Below are 16,578 nucleotides of genomic sequence, written 5' to 3' on the forward strand. Positions count from 1 at the left end.
ATCACGACCGTAAGACAAAGGAGGGAGTTTACTGAACGGCAGCCTTGGACAGTTTCCTCACTCGAGGCTTGGTTTAAGGTCTGGCTGACAGGAAGAAAAAGCACCATTCTTCCACCTTTTTAATCAAAACCTTCAGTGCCATGTGGAAAAGCCACTGCCGTGTACTCTGTGTCCGTCTAGAGCAGTTCCTCTCTCCGACCATGGCCAGGCAGGAGACACAATCCACGAGCCCCAAATAAGAACAGAATCAAAAGACAAAGTCAGGGTTTTGTTTTCTTGGTCACTGGGGAAAAATAAAATAGGCCAGACATATGCTCGTGAGCAGAGTATCATGGGGCTGGGGCTCCCTCCACTCATAGGGCTGGTGTCTATATCCTCTAGCTCTCAGCCAAAACATCCCCAACTCTTCCCTGAGTGTCCCCGTGGTCAGCTTGATGAGTGGACAGAAAGATGCAGGCCTACTGGGCAGAGACACAAGGCTGGACAGGCAGCTGGTGGCCAGAGGTTGTTGGCGTAGAAGCCAAAAAATGACACTTCTCATTGTGCCTCTTTCAAGTTCTAAGAGAGCTTACCGCTTCCCATCAGGGTGGGCACAGGCTCCAATCAGAAGCGATTCACTGGAGCAGAGACAGCTTAAGCTTTGGGGCCCTTTCCTTGCAGTCCTGGGAGCTACACAGAGCTCTCGGCAGGAGGGGAAGCATTTCTACAGAGGCATTTCTGCTAAACTGAGATTTCAGATAAAAAGCGCCCGAATCGGGATCCCTGGGTGGTGCAGCGGTTTGGCGCCTGCCTTTGGCCCAGGGCGCGATCCTGGAGACCCGGGATCGAATCCCACGTCGGGCTCCCGGTGCATGGAGCCTGCTTCTCCCTCTGCCTGTGTCTCTGCCTCTCTCTCTTTCTCTCTCTGTGACTATCATAAATAAATAAAAATTAAAAAAAAAAAAAAAAAAAAAAAAAAAAGCGCCCGAATCTCCAAGGCTCTAGTCATTGGTTTGTGATTTCTTTTCTCATTTTTGAGAAATATTCTCGTACCTAATATTCTCTTCCTTTTTGTAATGAGGACGGTCTTCAGGTTATTTAGACTTCAGTCCCCACAAAACCTGGATCTCCCCTTGTCTCTAACAGACAGCACTGTGTCTTAGAGGGGCCTTCTCCAGAGGGACACCCAGGAGTCCACTTTCTGCCTGCCACCAAGCCTTTAGGAGCCTGATCGGTGCCTTTATCTTTCTGTGATGAACAGCCAAAGAGCCAGAGTCTGAGGAGCTCACAGGCTCCCCAGAGCTTCCCGTGGGAGGAGGAGAAGGTGCAGGAGCCAAGCCCCTGACATGGTGAGAAGTAACCCTGCGTCCTCTGTAAGGCCCATGATCCCATTATGACGCAGATACATGCGACCACCCTGGCAATCTCCTTAACTCTTTGGGCAATAATCTCTTGCACCACTTTGGGGGTGACCTTGGAAATGGCTGGTTATCCTGCCAGGCCAGGAAAACACTGCAAGGGACGGGAGCTGTCTTTGCTAGCAGAGCTGAGAAGGCGCTGTGAGCAGTCAGAAAGCAAAGAGCCCACTGCTTCTCCCACTGGGGTCCCAGCTGATTTAGTCCATCAGCCTCAAAGGCTTCCTGAGTGTCCATTCTGTGCTCAGGTCACCCGAGTTGCACCCCAAGGACCTCAGAGACCAACTTACTCGGCCACTGACAGGAAGGAGTTCGTGACTGCCAGGAACTAAGGATGGCTGAGTGCAGGGCCACCTCTCACCTCCAGGAGCAGAGCTAAGAGAGGCAGTCTCCTTGGACACAGGTGGCTCCGAAGCTGAGGTGAGGTCAGACCAGGGTCCAAAGGAGGAAGGGGGTTCGGCAGAGCAACCAGTTGGACCCCTCTTGTTTTTTAGCTCTTGGCATTTGGATACAAAATGTATTCTGAGATGTCAAGGGCTCTGAGAGAATCCTTTCTTTCTTTTTTTTAGAATCATTTCTTTTCCTGATGCTTTTCTGGACAAATTTAAGATGTCAGGATTGCCGCTGAGGACCCCAAACAGCAGACTCATGGAGTCACCGACCGAGTAAGGGGCCCTGAGGCCAGGAAGTGCTCTGAGCAAGCCCTGCTTCTGCACGGGGTTTCCAGCCCTTTGTGGACAGTGTGCCTGCTGACCTGGCCACCCCAAGCCACAAAGTGTCACGTTTCCTAGGTCAGCAAAGTGGAGAAACACAGCCCTTGAGAAATAGCCACAACCCTTCAAGAAGGGAAAAGCAGATTGGGGCTTAAAGGGTCTTGACCCGTATTTCCTTTGCTGTTCAAGTGGCTTCGCAGAAATCAGGAGGAAGGATTTTTCGGGGTCAGAAAGAAAGAGAGAGGAGGGCAGCCCCAGTGGCGCAGTGGTTTAGCGCTGCCTGCAGCCCAGGGTGTGATCCTGGAGACCCCGGGATCGAGTCCCACATCGGGCTCCCTGCATGGAGCCTGCTTCTCCCTCTGCCTGTGTCTCTGTCTCTCTCTCTAGCTGTGTCTCTATGAATAAATAAATAAAATCTTTAAAAAAAAAAAAAAAGAAAGAAAGAGAGAGGACATTTTCAAACATCGGCAGAATTTAGCCAGGGGCCCCGAGAGCTAGGCAATTTTAATGAGAAAGAAAGGAAAATACACGAGTGACCCTGACCCAAGGCCTTGACTCTTTACGTCAAAAGCAAGAAACGATAATTAACAAAACGAAACGTGCCTGGACGGGAGTGAGGGGCCAGCCGGGCTCTGTCAATTTGATAATCCCCGGCCATGACCCGTGGGGCCCAGAGCACTGGATGGGAGATGATGTGCTCTTTACGCAGGCCGCAATGACTGTCGGGATCAGTGTGAATTTCCCTGGCCAGTTGTTGAATCCAGCCCACTGTGCTCTGGGTGAGCGCAGCCGTGTGCAGGTAACTCACGAGGGGAGCCTGGTCCGAAGGCACTGGTGTGCAGGATGCTCACGGCGGGGAGTGTCCCTCATTCATTGTGCGTGAGAGGCCAGGGCATAGCAAGCCAACTTTCCCTCTTCCAGAACACCCTCCCTCCCATTCCTCGGCTTCCAAATCAGCTTCAATTTGAAATTGTGTTGGAAATACCTCGGCCTTGGAAGGTTTTTCTTCAGTGAAGATTTCATTCCCTGGGGCTTGGGAATGAAGGAAGGGCAGGCATCTCCAAAGATCCAGGGAATTGAACCGAAACCCCCCCTGCCCCCTACCCCCCTACGATGTCATTGCTCTGCCTAAGGCCCATGGTTGGGGAGGGCCAATCAGGCCACATCGTGAGGCAGCAGAGCACAGGGACCAGCATGGCTGCCCATCTGGGGGGCAGATCGGGGGTGGGGGGGTGGTTACGTCCTCAGGAAGCCTAAGACTGATTTCTCTGACGCCAGCCATTCTAAAAAGAGGAATGCTGGGCCGGAAATACCATACACATACGCAGGAACGGGGATCAGAGGCGGAGCTGGCTCCACCGGCATCAAAGGAACACCCAATTTTCTGACCTGGAAGGTCACGAGAAAGGAAAGGGACCCAGACAGGCATGCTGTGAGGAGCCCCAGATGGCACATCAGCTTCAAGGATGTCAGAAGGAACTGAGGAGAAGTCAGGCTGTGGGCAAAGAGTGTATGTTTTCCAGGAAAGGTCATGGAAGAAAAATAAGTGTGTCTATTTGAAGGACAATTGCACAGTCGTTAAAAATGCTGTGCAGGGGAGACCACGACGTGAGACAATGCAAATGACATGGTGCCAAGTGGAAGACAAGCCTCAGGGCCGCCCTGAACAGGGCCAGTGGCTGGGCGAGGGCCGAGAGGGCACAGCCAGCGTGTACAGCCCACAGAAGGCCACACCCCTGCCCTCCCAGACCTGCTCTTTTCTGTGGCACCCGGGAAGCTGATTTTGGGGGCACTCTGTCTCTGGTGAACTTTAGAGAAGACAATGCAGTGGAGGAGAAAGATCATAGGCTCTGAATCAGACAGACTGGGCTGTTAACTCAGCTTCACTCTCTCTCTGTGCTTTTTCTTTTATTGTAAAATATACATAATGGAAAAATTGCCATTTCAGCCATTTTTAAGTGTCCAGTTCAGTGGCAATAACTATATTTATGATGACACCAACACTACCACCTTTTCCCAAAATTTTCTCATCACTCCATTAATCAGTAATGCCCCATCCCTCCCTCCCATGAGCCCCTGGTAAACTCTAATCTACTTCAGTCTTGACAGATTTGCCTACGCTGACATTTCATATAAGTGGAATTACACAATGTGTGGCCTTTTATGTCTGGCTTCTTTTACTTTGTCTGTAATGTTTTCAGGGTTCACCCGTGTGGTAGCCTGTTCAAGACTTTGTTCCTATTTATGGCTCAATAGTACTCCATTGAGTCAACAGACCACATTCTGTTTCTCCATTCATCTGCTGAGGGGCACTGGGTCCTTTCCATCTTCTGGTGATTCTAAATAGGCTCCTGTGGGTGTATCTGTATACACCCATCTACTGGAGTCCTTGTGGTCAATTGTCCCAGTCTGCCCTCTCAACAGTTGGAAGACTTCCACCCAATGCAGAAGGGACAACTGTGTCTACTACACAGGACAGCCGTGAAGATGGGCCAAGATAGAGGTGTAGCATAGAGCATACAGTAGGTGCTAAATTACCTTACTTCCTCACATCTCCCCCATTAGAATCCACCCTTAGTAAAGGAAAGAGCTAACAATATTCCCCTTCAAGGGTCTCCATTTAAAAAGCACAAATGCTCAAATTGTGGAACTTATGGCACCAGCAGCTTCTCTGCTTTGCCTGGATGCTGCAACTGTCTCAGCATTTAGATATGTATAGACCCAAAGATTAAGAACCTCGGGGGAATTGAGGCCCAGCTGCAGGCCAATGACATAGGAACTGGAAAATGAAGTCAGTTCCTTCTGGTGCCTTCTCTCCAAGCTTCCAGCATGGGGTTATGGAAAGCCTGGCAAGGAATAGTCCAGTCTCCTCTTCCAAGCCATGTGACCCTTGAGGCTGAGGAGGGGTACAGCCCCTCTCTGGGCCTCAGTTCTCTCACATAGGGAATAAGAAGATGGGTTTAGTTCAGGGTTTTTTGTTTTTTGTGTTTTTGAAGATTTTATTTATTTGAGACAGAGAGAGAGCACAAGTGGGGAGGAGGGGCAGAGGGAGAAGCAGGCTCCCTGCTGAGCAGGGAGCCTGATGTGGGGCTTGGTCCCAGGACTCCAGTATCATGACCCAAGCCCAAGGCAAATGCTTAATCAACTGAGCCAGCCAGGCACCACTTAGTTCAGGGTTTGAAGCTGGGTTCCGCCAAGCCAGAAGTATTCTATAAAAGCCACGGCCTGTGGAGGGGGTGGGAGGCAAAAAGGAGTCCAGCCCCCAGACAGTTCAACTGTGGCTAGTCTCTGTCTTTGCATACTGGAAATCTGTAGCTAAAGCTATCTGCAAGGCCCTGGACTGGGTGGCCCCTGAGATTCCCCTGGGTACCAGGGCCTACCCCAGAAGGTATCCTCTGTCCTCTCGAGGTATATTAGAGGAACGATGCCCCAGAATGGGCTTTGGCCTCCTCTCCCAATGTACCAGGATTTCTGGAGGCTGAGGCCTCCATTCAGAAGGCGGATCAAGCAGGGGGGTCCTTCCTGGGGAGCAGTGTTGTGCCAGGCACTGGGGTGAACTTGAAATGACCCAGGAGCCCTCATAGGCCCAGCTTCTCCAAACAGTGCCCAGGCTCCCTTGGTGAGTGCTCTCAGGTCATTAATAAACCCTCAGTCAAAAAGAGACTTAGGCAGAGCCTGAGGCAGGGAACCAGGATAGGTTATCCTAGGAGAACACGATGGGGTAGGGTCAAGAGCACAGACTGAAGTCTCAACTTCCCTATCCGAGCTATGTGACCTCAAGTGAGTTACTTAACCTCTAAGTGTCCATATCTTCATCTTTAAAATGGAGATAATAATCCGTGGGATTGATGTGAGGATTAAATGAGTTATATTTAAAGCCTGTAGAATCATGTTTGCACATAGTAAGAGCCGCTCTTGGGACTGCAGGGGGGTTGGAGCGGGGTGGGCCTCTCAGATGGTATCCAGGCCAACCTCTTCACTCTACTGATGGAAACTGAGGCTGAGGGAGAGCCGGCTTCTGGCTGTGAGGGGAGTGCGAAGAGGCAAGAGGCAGCTTTCGGGCTCAGGCCCAGCTTCAATTCCCCACTCAGGCCAAACTTGGTGTTCTTAGGTAATTAACCCCTTAGAGCGTTCATTTCTCATCTGTTCAGACAACTGTTACAAGGACCGAGTAAAATAGGGAACATGAAGTTCCAGGCATGCAGTAGTTGCTCAGTAGATGCCAACTCCCTTCTGTCTTGTCCTAGGATAGCTAATAAGCACAAATGTGCCTTTATTTGTTTTGAATCCCGCTCTCTGTTGCTCCCAGAAATGGAAGAGGAAGAGGCCCAGCCTCCCCTTCCTCACTGTTGCTTGAGAAGACTCCAGGAAGTTCCTCTCCCAAGATTTCTTTTAAGTCCTCTTCCAGGGAGTCTTTTGCAGTGCTGTGGCAAAGTGGGAAAAGCCAGGGTGCACGGCCCAGCTGCCCCTCCAGCCCAGCTGCTGGCCCAACCAGATCCTGCTCTGGAGGGGCTCAAGCGAAGATGGACTCTGAGCTCACTGGAATCATTGACAACAGGATGGAGATGCTCTTCTAGGTGCTGGGAGATCAATGAGGACCAAGCAATCTAGCAGAGATGAAATGCTGGGTCCAGGGCCAGTGTCTGGAAGCCCAAAGCCCGTGGAGGATGTGGCAGGCACTGGGAAGGGAGGGATTTATCCAAGCTACCCATATCCCATACCCTGGGTTGCCCTGGAGACCAAGGGTTGTTCAGATGGTTAGGACCAACTCCCCGCCAGCTCCCCGCCAGTCACAGAACCCAGAAGGGAGATGGGGAATGAACCTGACTCCCAGTCCAGTGCTCCTGGCTCTAGGTCATGCTGTCTCCAACAATAAGCCAACATTTATAAAATGCATCACAGCTGGGAGGTAGAATGTTAGCCTAGCATTTTCTGTAGATGATGAGATTAGGAGATTCAGGGACACAATTAAATAATACCAAATCACTAGGTGAAAAGTATTCCCTTTTCAGTTCTTTGAGCCTCCCATCATCAAGAAGAAAGTTTCAGTGTGGTGCCACCGTCTTGCTAACACATCTCCAATACTGACTAATCTCCCTTCCGAACAAAGAAAAAGGCAGCTTTAGGCTCCCAGCCTTAGGCAGGCAAAAGAGGATCCAGCTAGGATTTAACACCACTTTCCCCAGGTAGCTTTCTGTCTGACAAATCAATGTTGCCTTTCCAGGCATGTTCCTGACTCAAAGTTTTCTTCTGAAATTCATTTGTTCGATTTAATTAATTAATTAAATTTTAAAAGATTTTATTTTTAAGTAATCTCTATACCCAACCTAGGACCCAAACTTACAACCTCAAGATCAAGAATTGCATTCTCCACTGACTGAGCCGGCCAGGCACCCCGAAACTCACTGATTTTAAACAGAAAGTCATGAGTTCATTTAAAAGGAAAAAAAAGCTATATATATAAATAATGGTAAGGGAGGTACGCAGATACAGCAAAGTCTATGCAGGTGCCATTGAGCGAAGGACGGCCATGAACCCATCTGCACCATAGTTATCATCCCCATACTCAGATGGGGGAACTGAAGCTCTAAGGATGTATAGCAGGAAGGTGGCTGAACTGGGGCTCCAAGGACTCCCGGGGGCAAGGACTGAAGCTCCTGACTGCCCCCACAGCGGAGGAACTGTCCCCACCGAGAAACCAGTCACCTAGGGCAAGCCACACTACTAATCAGCTGCCCAGGCCGGGAAGGGGGAGGCGCCAGAGAAGTGAGCAGGGGGCCAAGGGGCCAGAGAAAGGAACCTGGAATAATTATTATTTCCTTTCATTCAAGCTCTTTACTTTTTAAAAGGTGGATGTTTTCCGGAGAGCCACACCAGCACTAGGAATAGATTTCTTTTGTGCAAAAAACTTGGGCTGCTGGGTAACTTCCCCTTAACAAGAACAAACTTCCCTGCCTTACCCTATCATTGTTTACAGAGGCAAAGAGGCCCGTGTCTGTGTGGAGCCCAGAGAACAATATCCTGCCGGGAGACCTCCGGCAAGAAAGTGCCCTCCAAAAGCTGCCCGCCCTGGGCATTCCCAGCATCTCACAGAGGCTGCCCAAGCTAGTTCATGTCAGAAGCCTGCCCCAACCCACCAGTGCATGTTGGCGTCCAGGCCCCTTAGCAGGATCCTCCACCAGGTCTGAACTTCCCCTGGAGTCTGCTGATACTATGTTAAAACTGGTGGCACCTGCCAGGCCTCAGTGACTGGACTGATGCAGCTCAAAGATGGAGACTTGGCACAACTGCTCATGGGCCCAATTAAAATGAATGATGGCAAGCCGTCCTGCAAACAACTCTACGGAAGGAGGATACTCAGGGCTCACTGGAAGCCCTGCCTCCACAACTCTAAGCCAGCCTTTTCCCTTCCCAGACCTTGGTTGCCTGATCTGTAAAATGGGCACACTAATATCCAGTTTGGAGAGTTGCCATGGAAGGTGCAAGAGCAGGTCCATATGATGCCACAGCAGCGCTGGACATGGACGGCCTAAAGGATATTGTCATATCAACCAGGGGAAGAACTGGAATAATCATGAAGGACCAGGCCTGGCCCTGCTCTTCCCAACTGGCAATGGGGCTTTGGTTTTCCAAAGGAAGACAGATTCATGGGCCTAAAGAGCACTACGATTTGTTTACTCTGTCCTCATGTGCACCCTGTTCCCCCAAACCCTGAGGCCTTCTGACAAGGATAGATAAGACAAAATGAAAGCAAGTCATTTAAAAACAAGTAACAAAAATGAATCTGAGTTTTATCAAAATTAAAAACTGTTGTGCTTCAAAGGACACCACCACAAAAGTAAAAGGACGACTCATAGAATGGGGGAAAAATTTGCAGATCTTATATCTGACAAAAGACTTGTACGCAGAACCTACAAAGAAGCCTTAGGATTCAACATTAAGAAGATGAATAGCCTAATTTAAAAATGAGCAAGGGATTTGACTACACATTTCTCCAGAGATCTACAAATGTCCGATAAGCACATGAAAAGATGCTCAGCATCGTTAGCGATTAGGAAAATGCAAATCAAAACCACAATGAGATACCACTTCACACCCTCTGAGAGGAATGAAATTAAAAAGGTAGAAAATGCCAAGTGTTGGTGAGGATGTATAGAAATGGGAACTCTCTGGCACTGCTGGTGGGAGTGGTGGATGCCGCAGCCCCTTCGAAAGCAGTCTGGCAGGTCTTCAAATGATTAAACCTCGAGTTACCATGTGATCCAGCTATTCCACTCCTAAGTATCTACCCAAAGGAGATGAAAATCTATGTCCAGGCAGCAACTTGTTTATGAATGTTCAGGCAGTCTTATTCATGATAGCCAAAGAGTGGAGACAACCCAAGTATCCATCCATTGATGAGAAGATACATACAATGGGCTCTATCCATATGGTTGGGTATCATCCTACCATGAAGACTAAAGTACTGATACATGTTACAACATGGATATACCCTGGAAAGATTATGCTCAGTGAAAGAAGATACAAAAGGCCCGGCACTGTATGATTCCGTGTACATGAGATGTCCAGAATAGGCAAATCCATAGAGACAGGAAGTAGATTAGTGGTTGCCAGGGGCTGGGAGGAAAGGGAAACAGGGAGTGACCGCTAATGAGTACAGAGTTTCTATTGCGGGTGATAAAATGTCCTGGAAGCAGATAGTGCTGGCGGTTGTACAACTCCGTGAATATTTTAAACCAGTACACTTTAGAAGGATGAATTTTATGGTATGTGAATTATATCTCCATAAGGCTAATATTTGAAAGTCTGTAGTGATGGATGATATGTAACACTGCTTTTGTGATCACCTGTTACTATTTATTACTATAATTAAAAACACTCCCCTGGTCCACTCCAGCTCAAGCAAGCCTGCCCCCTCCCCACCCCACACACATCCCTCAAACACCTGTATCACCTCTGGTCTGCAGGTACCAGGAAGGTGAGCTGCCCAGATCTCTACAGAGCACAGCATACAAATCTGATCCAGCCAAGGGGCCTCTGGGCAGCTTCTCTGAGCTGACACACTTTTGAATATTTCTAGGACATGCCATACTCATGGCTGTCTCACTGACACCAGAGACTCGCCTGTCATATAGACAATGTTTCCAGTTTAGGGGTTGAGAAGGTAGGCAGGAAGCACTACACTTCCATACACTTCCCCGAATCTTTTAGCCTCTGTTGCTGGCCAGTGGAGCTTTAACAAGGCAGTTAATGCTTATGTGCTTCCTTCACTCCTCTCCTCCCCTTTGGCAGTGACCAGGAGGCAACATCTTCAAGATGGTGGGGTCACAAGAGCAGCCAGGGCCCCTGGTCTTCAACCAAGAGAGCTGAAGACCCAATCAGATTGTGCATAAGAAAGAAAGAATCTCTGTTGTGTGAAGCCCCTGAGATTTGGGGGTTGTTTCTTGTGACAGCTAGTATTAATCATCCTGACGAATGCATCGCCTTCTAATGAGCCTGGCCTCTCTGGCCAGCCTCTGTGGCTGGGGGCCCTCCAGACCCCTCCTTGGCCTCTCTCAACTCCACAGCTGGAGTTCATGTCTGAATGATTTCCTCATTCAACAGCCGAATTTTGAAAGCAGAGAGAGGAGGGGGAAAGTCAGACACCAGCCACCACTGAGTGAGTGTCTAACACGGACCAGCTCCTGGGCTCTGTCCTTGCTGGTGTATCTGACCCTCGCGGCCACCCCACTCACTTGACAGATGAACCACCCGAGGCACTGCAAGGCTAATAACTTTCCCAAGGCCATGCAGCTAAAGGAGGGCAAGTCTGGCTTCCGACCCAGGTCTACCTGGTTCTAAAACACCTTCTCAAAGCACTCTGCTATCTCTGTGTTAGATCCCCAATACTTCTGGTGCACTCCAAAGCCCGCCCAGGGCTGGTGTCTCTAACAGGCCTCAGGGCAAAGCTTGCAACTGATGCAAGATCTGGGCAGCGTCCAAGGAGTGGGCTTTGCCTCCTGGGAAGGAAGCCTTTAAGCCAGGGTGTGAAGAGCATCATCTCACAGGGAATGAGAATTCAGCACCAGGCATAAGCTCTGGCTTTGAACAGGGACTTTCCAGCCAGACTCTCAGCAAACACACCATGTCAGACACCGGGGAACATGAGCCAGCCAAGTGGCAGCTCCCCAGGAAAAGACAGGAGGCAGGCAAGGTGAGGGGCCCACAGAAGGAAGCTTCACAGGGCCCCGTACTGTCTCAATGACTGAGAGCCGTGAGTCTAGCCCCACACGGGGGATACCCACAGAGAGCAGATGCCATCACCTCTGCCCAATGAGCAAATAGCCCCGCCACCTGTAGCAGTGACCTTCGTCCTATGTGCTCTGTCCCTTTATCTTCCCTGGGGGTTGTGCAGCCACTCAGCAACTCAAGATGAAAGCCAGGGAGTCACCTGGGACCCCTGCCTGTTCTCCTTTATGTCCCTCACCCGGCCATCCCTCAGGGGCTCCTTCCTCCTAACATATTCCAAGATCCCTGGGCCACCACGTCCCTAGAGCTGTTGTCCCAGCACGGGGCACAGTCATTCCCACAGCATCTGCAGCAGCTCCCTAGATGGGCTTCTGCCTCTAGTCCTCCCCCTCTGCTTTTCTCCTCCATGTGGTCAGAGGGACCAGCCTAAACTGCCAATGGCCTGCAAAGCCCTAGTGGCTCCCAATGCCACCAGGACGGTGCCAAACTCCTCAGCATGGCTTGCCAGGCCCGACCACCCAGAGGGCCTTCATCCCTCTACCTTCTACGCCTGCTATACTGACCACCACACACCCTCTCCACCTCCATAGCAAGGTTTCTCAAATTCGGTGCCACTGACACTTAGGGTCAGACAATTCTTTGTTATGGGGCTGTCCTGTATGTTATAACGTGTCCAACAGCATCCCTGGCCCCATTAGATGCCAGTAGCACATCCTCCCACTGTGCCAGTAAAAGGGATCTCCGGACACTGCCAACCGTCTCCTGGGAGGCAAAACAGCCCCAGATGAGAACCACTGCTCTATACCCATGAAAGGCCGTTCCTTTCATTCATTTCTGGCCGCCACCGCCGCCTCCGCCGCCGCCGCCGCCTCCTCCTCCTCCTCCTCACGTTAAAATCTGATTCAGCTGCATCACCTCCCAGAAGCCTCCCTAGCTCACTCAGGCTAGTGTAGGGGCAGCATCTCAGGACGCCTCCCCGCTTCCCTTTGCACAGTTCTACCACTGCTCCTGTCACACTGCAGCTGACTGATCCACTGATGTGCTGTCACCGTCCTCTGCAAGGCGAGCTCCTCAGGACCACCCCCACCCTGCCCCGGGCATGGAAGCACTGACTGCATGTGCCTGCAGAAGTACAACAGGGCAGCGTGCTCAGGGACCACCCAGGTAGTGTGGTGGCTTCTGATCAGAGGCAGGGGGCTGTGTGCAGCCAAGGTATCAGGCTGAGGGACACAGAAGGGAGAGAAAAAACAGAGCAGGGGTCTAGGTGAAGGGCCTTGCAGGGAACAGCCAGAACAAAGGCCGAGGTGTGGTCAGCAAGATGAGACTGGGGATGACATGGCCGGAGCCCAGTGTGGGGCCTGTGGGAGAGGTATCTGGAGAAAGGATTTTGAAGCACAAGGAAACCAGGTCATGAAGACCTTTGGATGTTTTCTGTAGCCACAGATGTATTCAGCAGGATGTAAAACTGGGAGGGGGGCGGGGAGGTTTTATGGTCAAATAAGTTTGGAAAATGCCTTGTCTGTAATCAAACAGGTTTCTTTACTGCAGGACTTCTCAATCCCTTCGATAGGCTCACATGCCAGGTGAATCTTTACAAGGGGAAGGTACCGCAGGTAGTGTCACCTAAATGTAACTGACTACAGAGCCTCTCAAATGATCCGTGTCCTTCGGCCTACCCGTTGGAAACACTGCTTGGAGCTGAGAAACAGGGGCTATGACCTGAAGAAGGACTCAAGGTAACAACAATCTAGGTTTGGGGACAGTGGCTCTGGGAGTTCTTCAAAGACCTGAGGGCCAGTGCTGGGGCCTCAGCCACTAGCTCAACTCCTCTCCCAGTGCCTGGCTCCCCAGCCCCTGGGGCATCTGCTGCCCTGAGAAGTGAAAACAGCTCCCGAGTGACTGCCTACAGGAAGGACTGGGAGGCAGTGCGAAATTTATTGTAGGAAAACAGTCGCCCCATGGGACTGCTTCGACCACCTCCCCCAGGCCCCTGGGCCACAACATATGGTGTGGTTTAAATTTTTAAAATTGAGGAGTACTTAAGGAAAAAATGTTGGCAGGCTCTGAGGCACTTGTAAAACCGTTTGAGCTAGATGAGGAGTCTGGGCCCCATCCTTCTAGGAGATGGAGGCAGCGCTGAGCAGGGGCAGGGAGGTCCAGAGAACAGGATGGGGTCTGCCAGCAGAGGCTTCTGGATGAGACAGGCCAGGCGGGGAGAGAGTGGAGCAGCCCCCTGCTGCAGCCCGTGGACGGGCTGAAGGAGCCAGTAGGGCTGGACAAGGGACCCACTTCATCCTCGGGGTAGATCACAGCTGGGGCAGGGGCAGCAGGAGGGCAGTGAGGGGCCAGGTGTGGGAAAACAGGGCACCACAGGCTCAAGTCCTGGCTGCATTACCTGGGACAGTGACACCCCATCTGGTGCCTCCCCGTACTCATCCCTAAGCTGGAGCCAGTGCAATCCCCTCACATGGTAGCATTAAGGTCCAGGTGAGACAGTGTGTGCACACAGTGGGTCCTCCATACCTGTTAGCTGCCATTGTCTGGGGGGCACACAAGTGGGCAGGCAGCCCCAAACCAGGTCCAGATGGAGAGCTGGACCAGCAGAGCTGAGGCACTGTGGAAACTGCTCTTGCTGAGGCCAACTGAAGAGTCTATTAGCTGAGTGGCCATAGTGTGTTACCCCCCTGTCTGGGCTGGGAAGGCCACCTGTATACCTGTCATCTCCCGGAGGCCAGAGCCATCACAGACACTACTTAGGAGGCATCTGGCATTCCACAGGTGGCTGAGCCCGTGAGCTATGGCTCTTACCCACCCTGGGGTATTTACGCCCTAGGACGTGCTTCCTCTAAGCTCTGGGTCCTGTTTCTGCCCAGGGTGTTCATGACATTTCAACCAGTGGCCGGGAGATTGAAAGCAACCTGTCAGCATCTGCCAGCTTGGGGGAACGGGGACCCTGCTCACACACGTCTCTCAACCACTTTCAACCTAAGAACTTTTACAGATGCCAATGAGGCCTCTATGTGGAACAAATCAAGGCGTAGCTGCCCAACGGCCCCTGCCCCACAGATGACGTGGGCAGCCACATGTGCCCGGGGCCAGGGCTGGTGCAGAGCAAGCTGGCCCTGCCCAGCGTCGAGGGTGGGGGGGCGGGGGGGCAGGGGTGGGCAGTGGTGTGAACGTGAATCTTCCCATTTTGGAAATGTGCAGAAGTACTGGGAGTGCTTGCCCATCACATGGAGAGAAATGTACTCATAAAGGAAGCAGAAGCAGAGAGATACCGAGGAGAAGTAGTGAGAGCATGACAAGTAGGGACGGTGGCTTGGCAGGAGTGGGAAGAAGTGACACAGGAGACCTTTCTGGATGTGAGGCTGAACTGGTTGCACACAGATGTGCCCAGCTGCCTGCAGATGCTGGAGATGAGCACAGCCGCTCCAGAATAGAACCTGGTGTGCTACGAGAGACCCCGGGGGTGGGGGAACCCCATATGCTCAGGGCCCCCTGAGGGGACAGTGAGGGTGTGAGGTGGGACTAGAATCACTGAAAATTCCCTGGGACCCTTGCTGAGAACATCGAGGTGGGGTTTACATGCCTCAAGGGACCACCATGTCATGTAGATAAAGTTTATAAAAATATGCAGAGACGGTCTGTATGTGCAGGGGAGCGGAGGCCTGATTTTAAACTCTGAAGTTTAAAATTCTTTACATTCACTTTTCCACTGTGAGTGTAAAGCTCTCAGGTCCCCCGGATGCCCCTGCAAGGGGGCTGCAGGCTGTCAGATGCCCATGTCCTGCTGCAGGAGTTGTTATATGTGACCTGGATTCCTTGTGTCCACAATCCCATCTCCTGAGTGGAGTCACCCTGAGCAGCTGCAGCAGACCTCTGTAACTGCATTCTGCTTTAATGTAGCTGTGAAGGCACCCCAGCCATGGGGCAGCACCCCACAGGAGGCAGGCCGATAGGGCAGGGGCTGCCTTTTTTCCAGGGGCTGAATGTCATATCCAGGGAGTCTCCATACCACATTGTCAACACCTCTCTCTCTGACTGAAGCATCTCCCATTTTTCTCATTCTTCGGTTATCTTGTGACTCACTTGTCATTCCCTCCACTTAGGCTTGGAGAAAATGGAGTCTGTGAAAGTCCGATTTGCAGGGACCCTCTGACATTATCTGGTAAAGCCTCGCCCATTTTACAGCAAAGAACACTGAGCCCCGGGGAGAGGAAGACCAAGGTTGCAGGGTAAATTAGGGGTCAAGCCGTTTCCTGGCCTGCATGCCTGTGTGTTGCCACTCCCTGCCATACCCTGTGGGGGTGGACTGACAGGACCCTGTCACAATGGCTGTGGTAGCCCCAGTCCACTAGCAGCTTGGGACAGAGGCAGTGCCCAGGCCTCTAGGAGGTAGGTCTGGCAGGGAAGGCCACTTTTAAGAAGTGGAAACTGAGGCCCAGTGACGGAACAGGACTTGTGTGAGTAGAACAGCAGAGACTAGAACCCCAGGCTCTCAGGCCAAGTTTTGAACCAGACGGAGACCACATTTATCTGTCAAGTTGGGGATAAGAGGAAGAGGCTCCAGGAAGGCAAAGCTACCAGGACCCCAGGGAGTGGTGCTAACTCTATGCCTTCCTCATCGGGTGGGTGTGTTCCTGCAGTCGGGTCATGGTGGCCTCTCACCCTTCAGGATACTCCAGGACATACTTTAGAATACTCTATGTCCTGTATGTATTCAACCAATGTTGTTTCTGGCAGCACAGCCTCTGTCTCTTCATTTCCCTCTTGGTCACCTCTGGACCCCTCCCCTATACACCAACCTCTCCAAACCACCACTGCCGGGCCTCCATGAGTCCATCTACACTTGGGTGTGGGCCGTGGGTAGCATGAGGCCCCTGGAAGGGACTGGGCCCCAGGAGGCAGGCCTCCTGCCTGGCCCACCTGCCTTGGCCTTGCCAGTCTTGGGCACTCTCTGGTGGAGGATGAGAATGCTAGATCTCTGGAGACCAAGGGCAGCCACCAGCTGGGTGCTTTACAGCTCCCCACATGGACTAGCATGGATCTGGGGCCCATATTTCTCTAGAAGGTTTTCCATTCCTCCTGCTGTGGGAACCGGGTGGCCTCTTACCTTCGGGGTGAGGTACTTGGTCATAATTTCCTTCCCTTTTTCCCCCAGTTTTTCATCTGGAGTAACTTCATATTCTGCCTGAAACAGAAGAAGGAAAAGAACAATAACAGATCTTCTCGTGAGCTTCTGA

The 16,578-nt window shown here is 51.5% G+C and overlaps 1 protein-coding gene across 4 annotated transcripts in view; it reads right to left on the reverse strand.

Moving 5' to 3' along the window:
- Window positions 1-16,578, reverse strand: part of GRK5 (G protein-coupled receptor kinase 5) — a 212,527-nt gene that overhangs the window by 37,586 nt on the left and 158,363 nt on the right. For all 4 annotated transcript variants that reach the window (XM_072805119.1, XM_072805118.1, XM_072805120.1 and 1 more), the window contains one exon: window positions 16,449-16,526. In XM_072805119.1, the coding sequence (XP_072661220.1) occupies window positions 16,449-16,526 (78 nt within the window). The remainder of the gene's footprint in view (window positions 1-16,448; window positions 16,527-16,578) is intronic.

The sequence above is a fragment of the Canis lupus genome, chromosome 29 (assembly GCF_048164855.1).
Source record: "Canis lupus baileyi chromosome 29, mCanLup2.hap1, whole genome shotgun sequence".
NCBI lineage: Eukaryota > Metazoa > Chordata > Mammalia > Carnivora > Canidae > Canis > Canis lupus.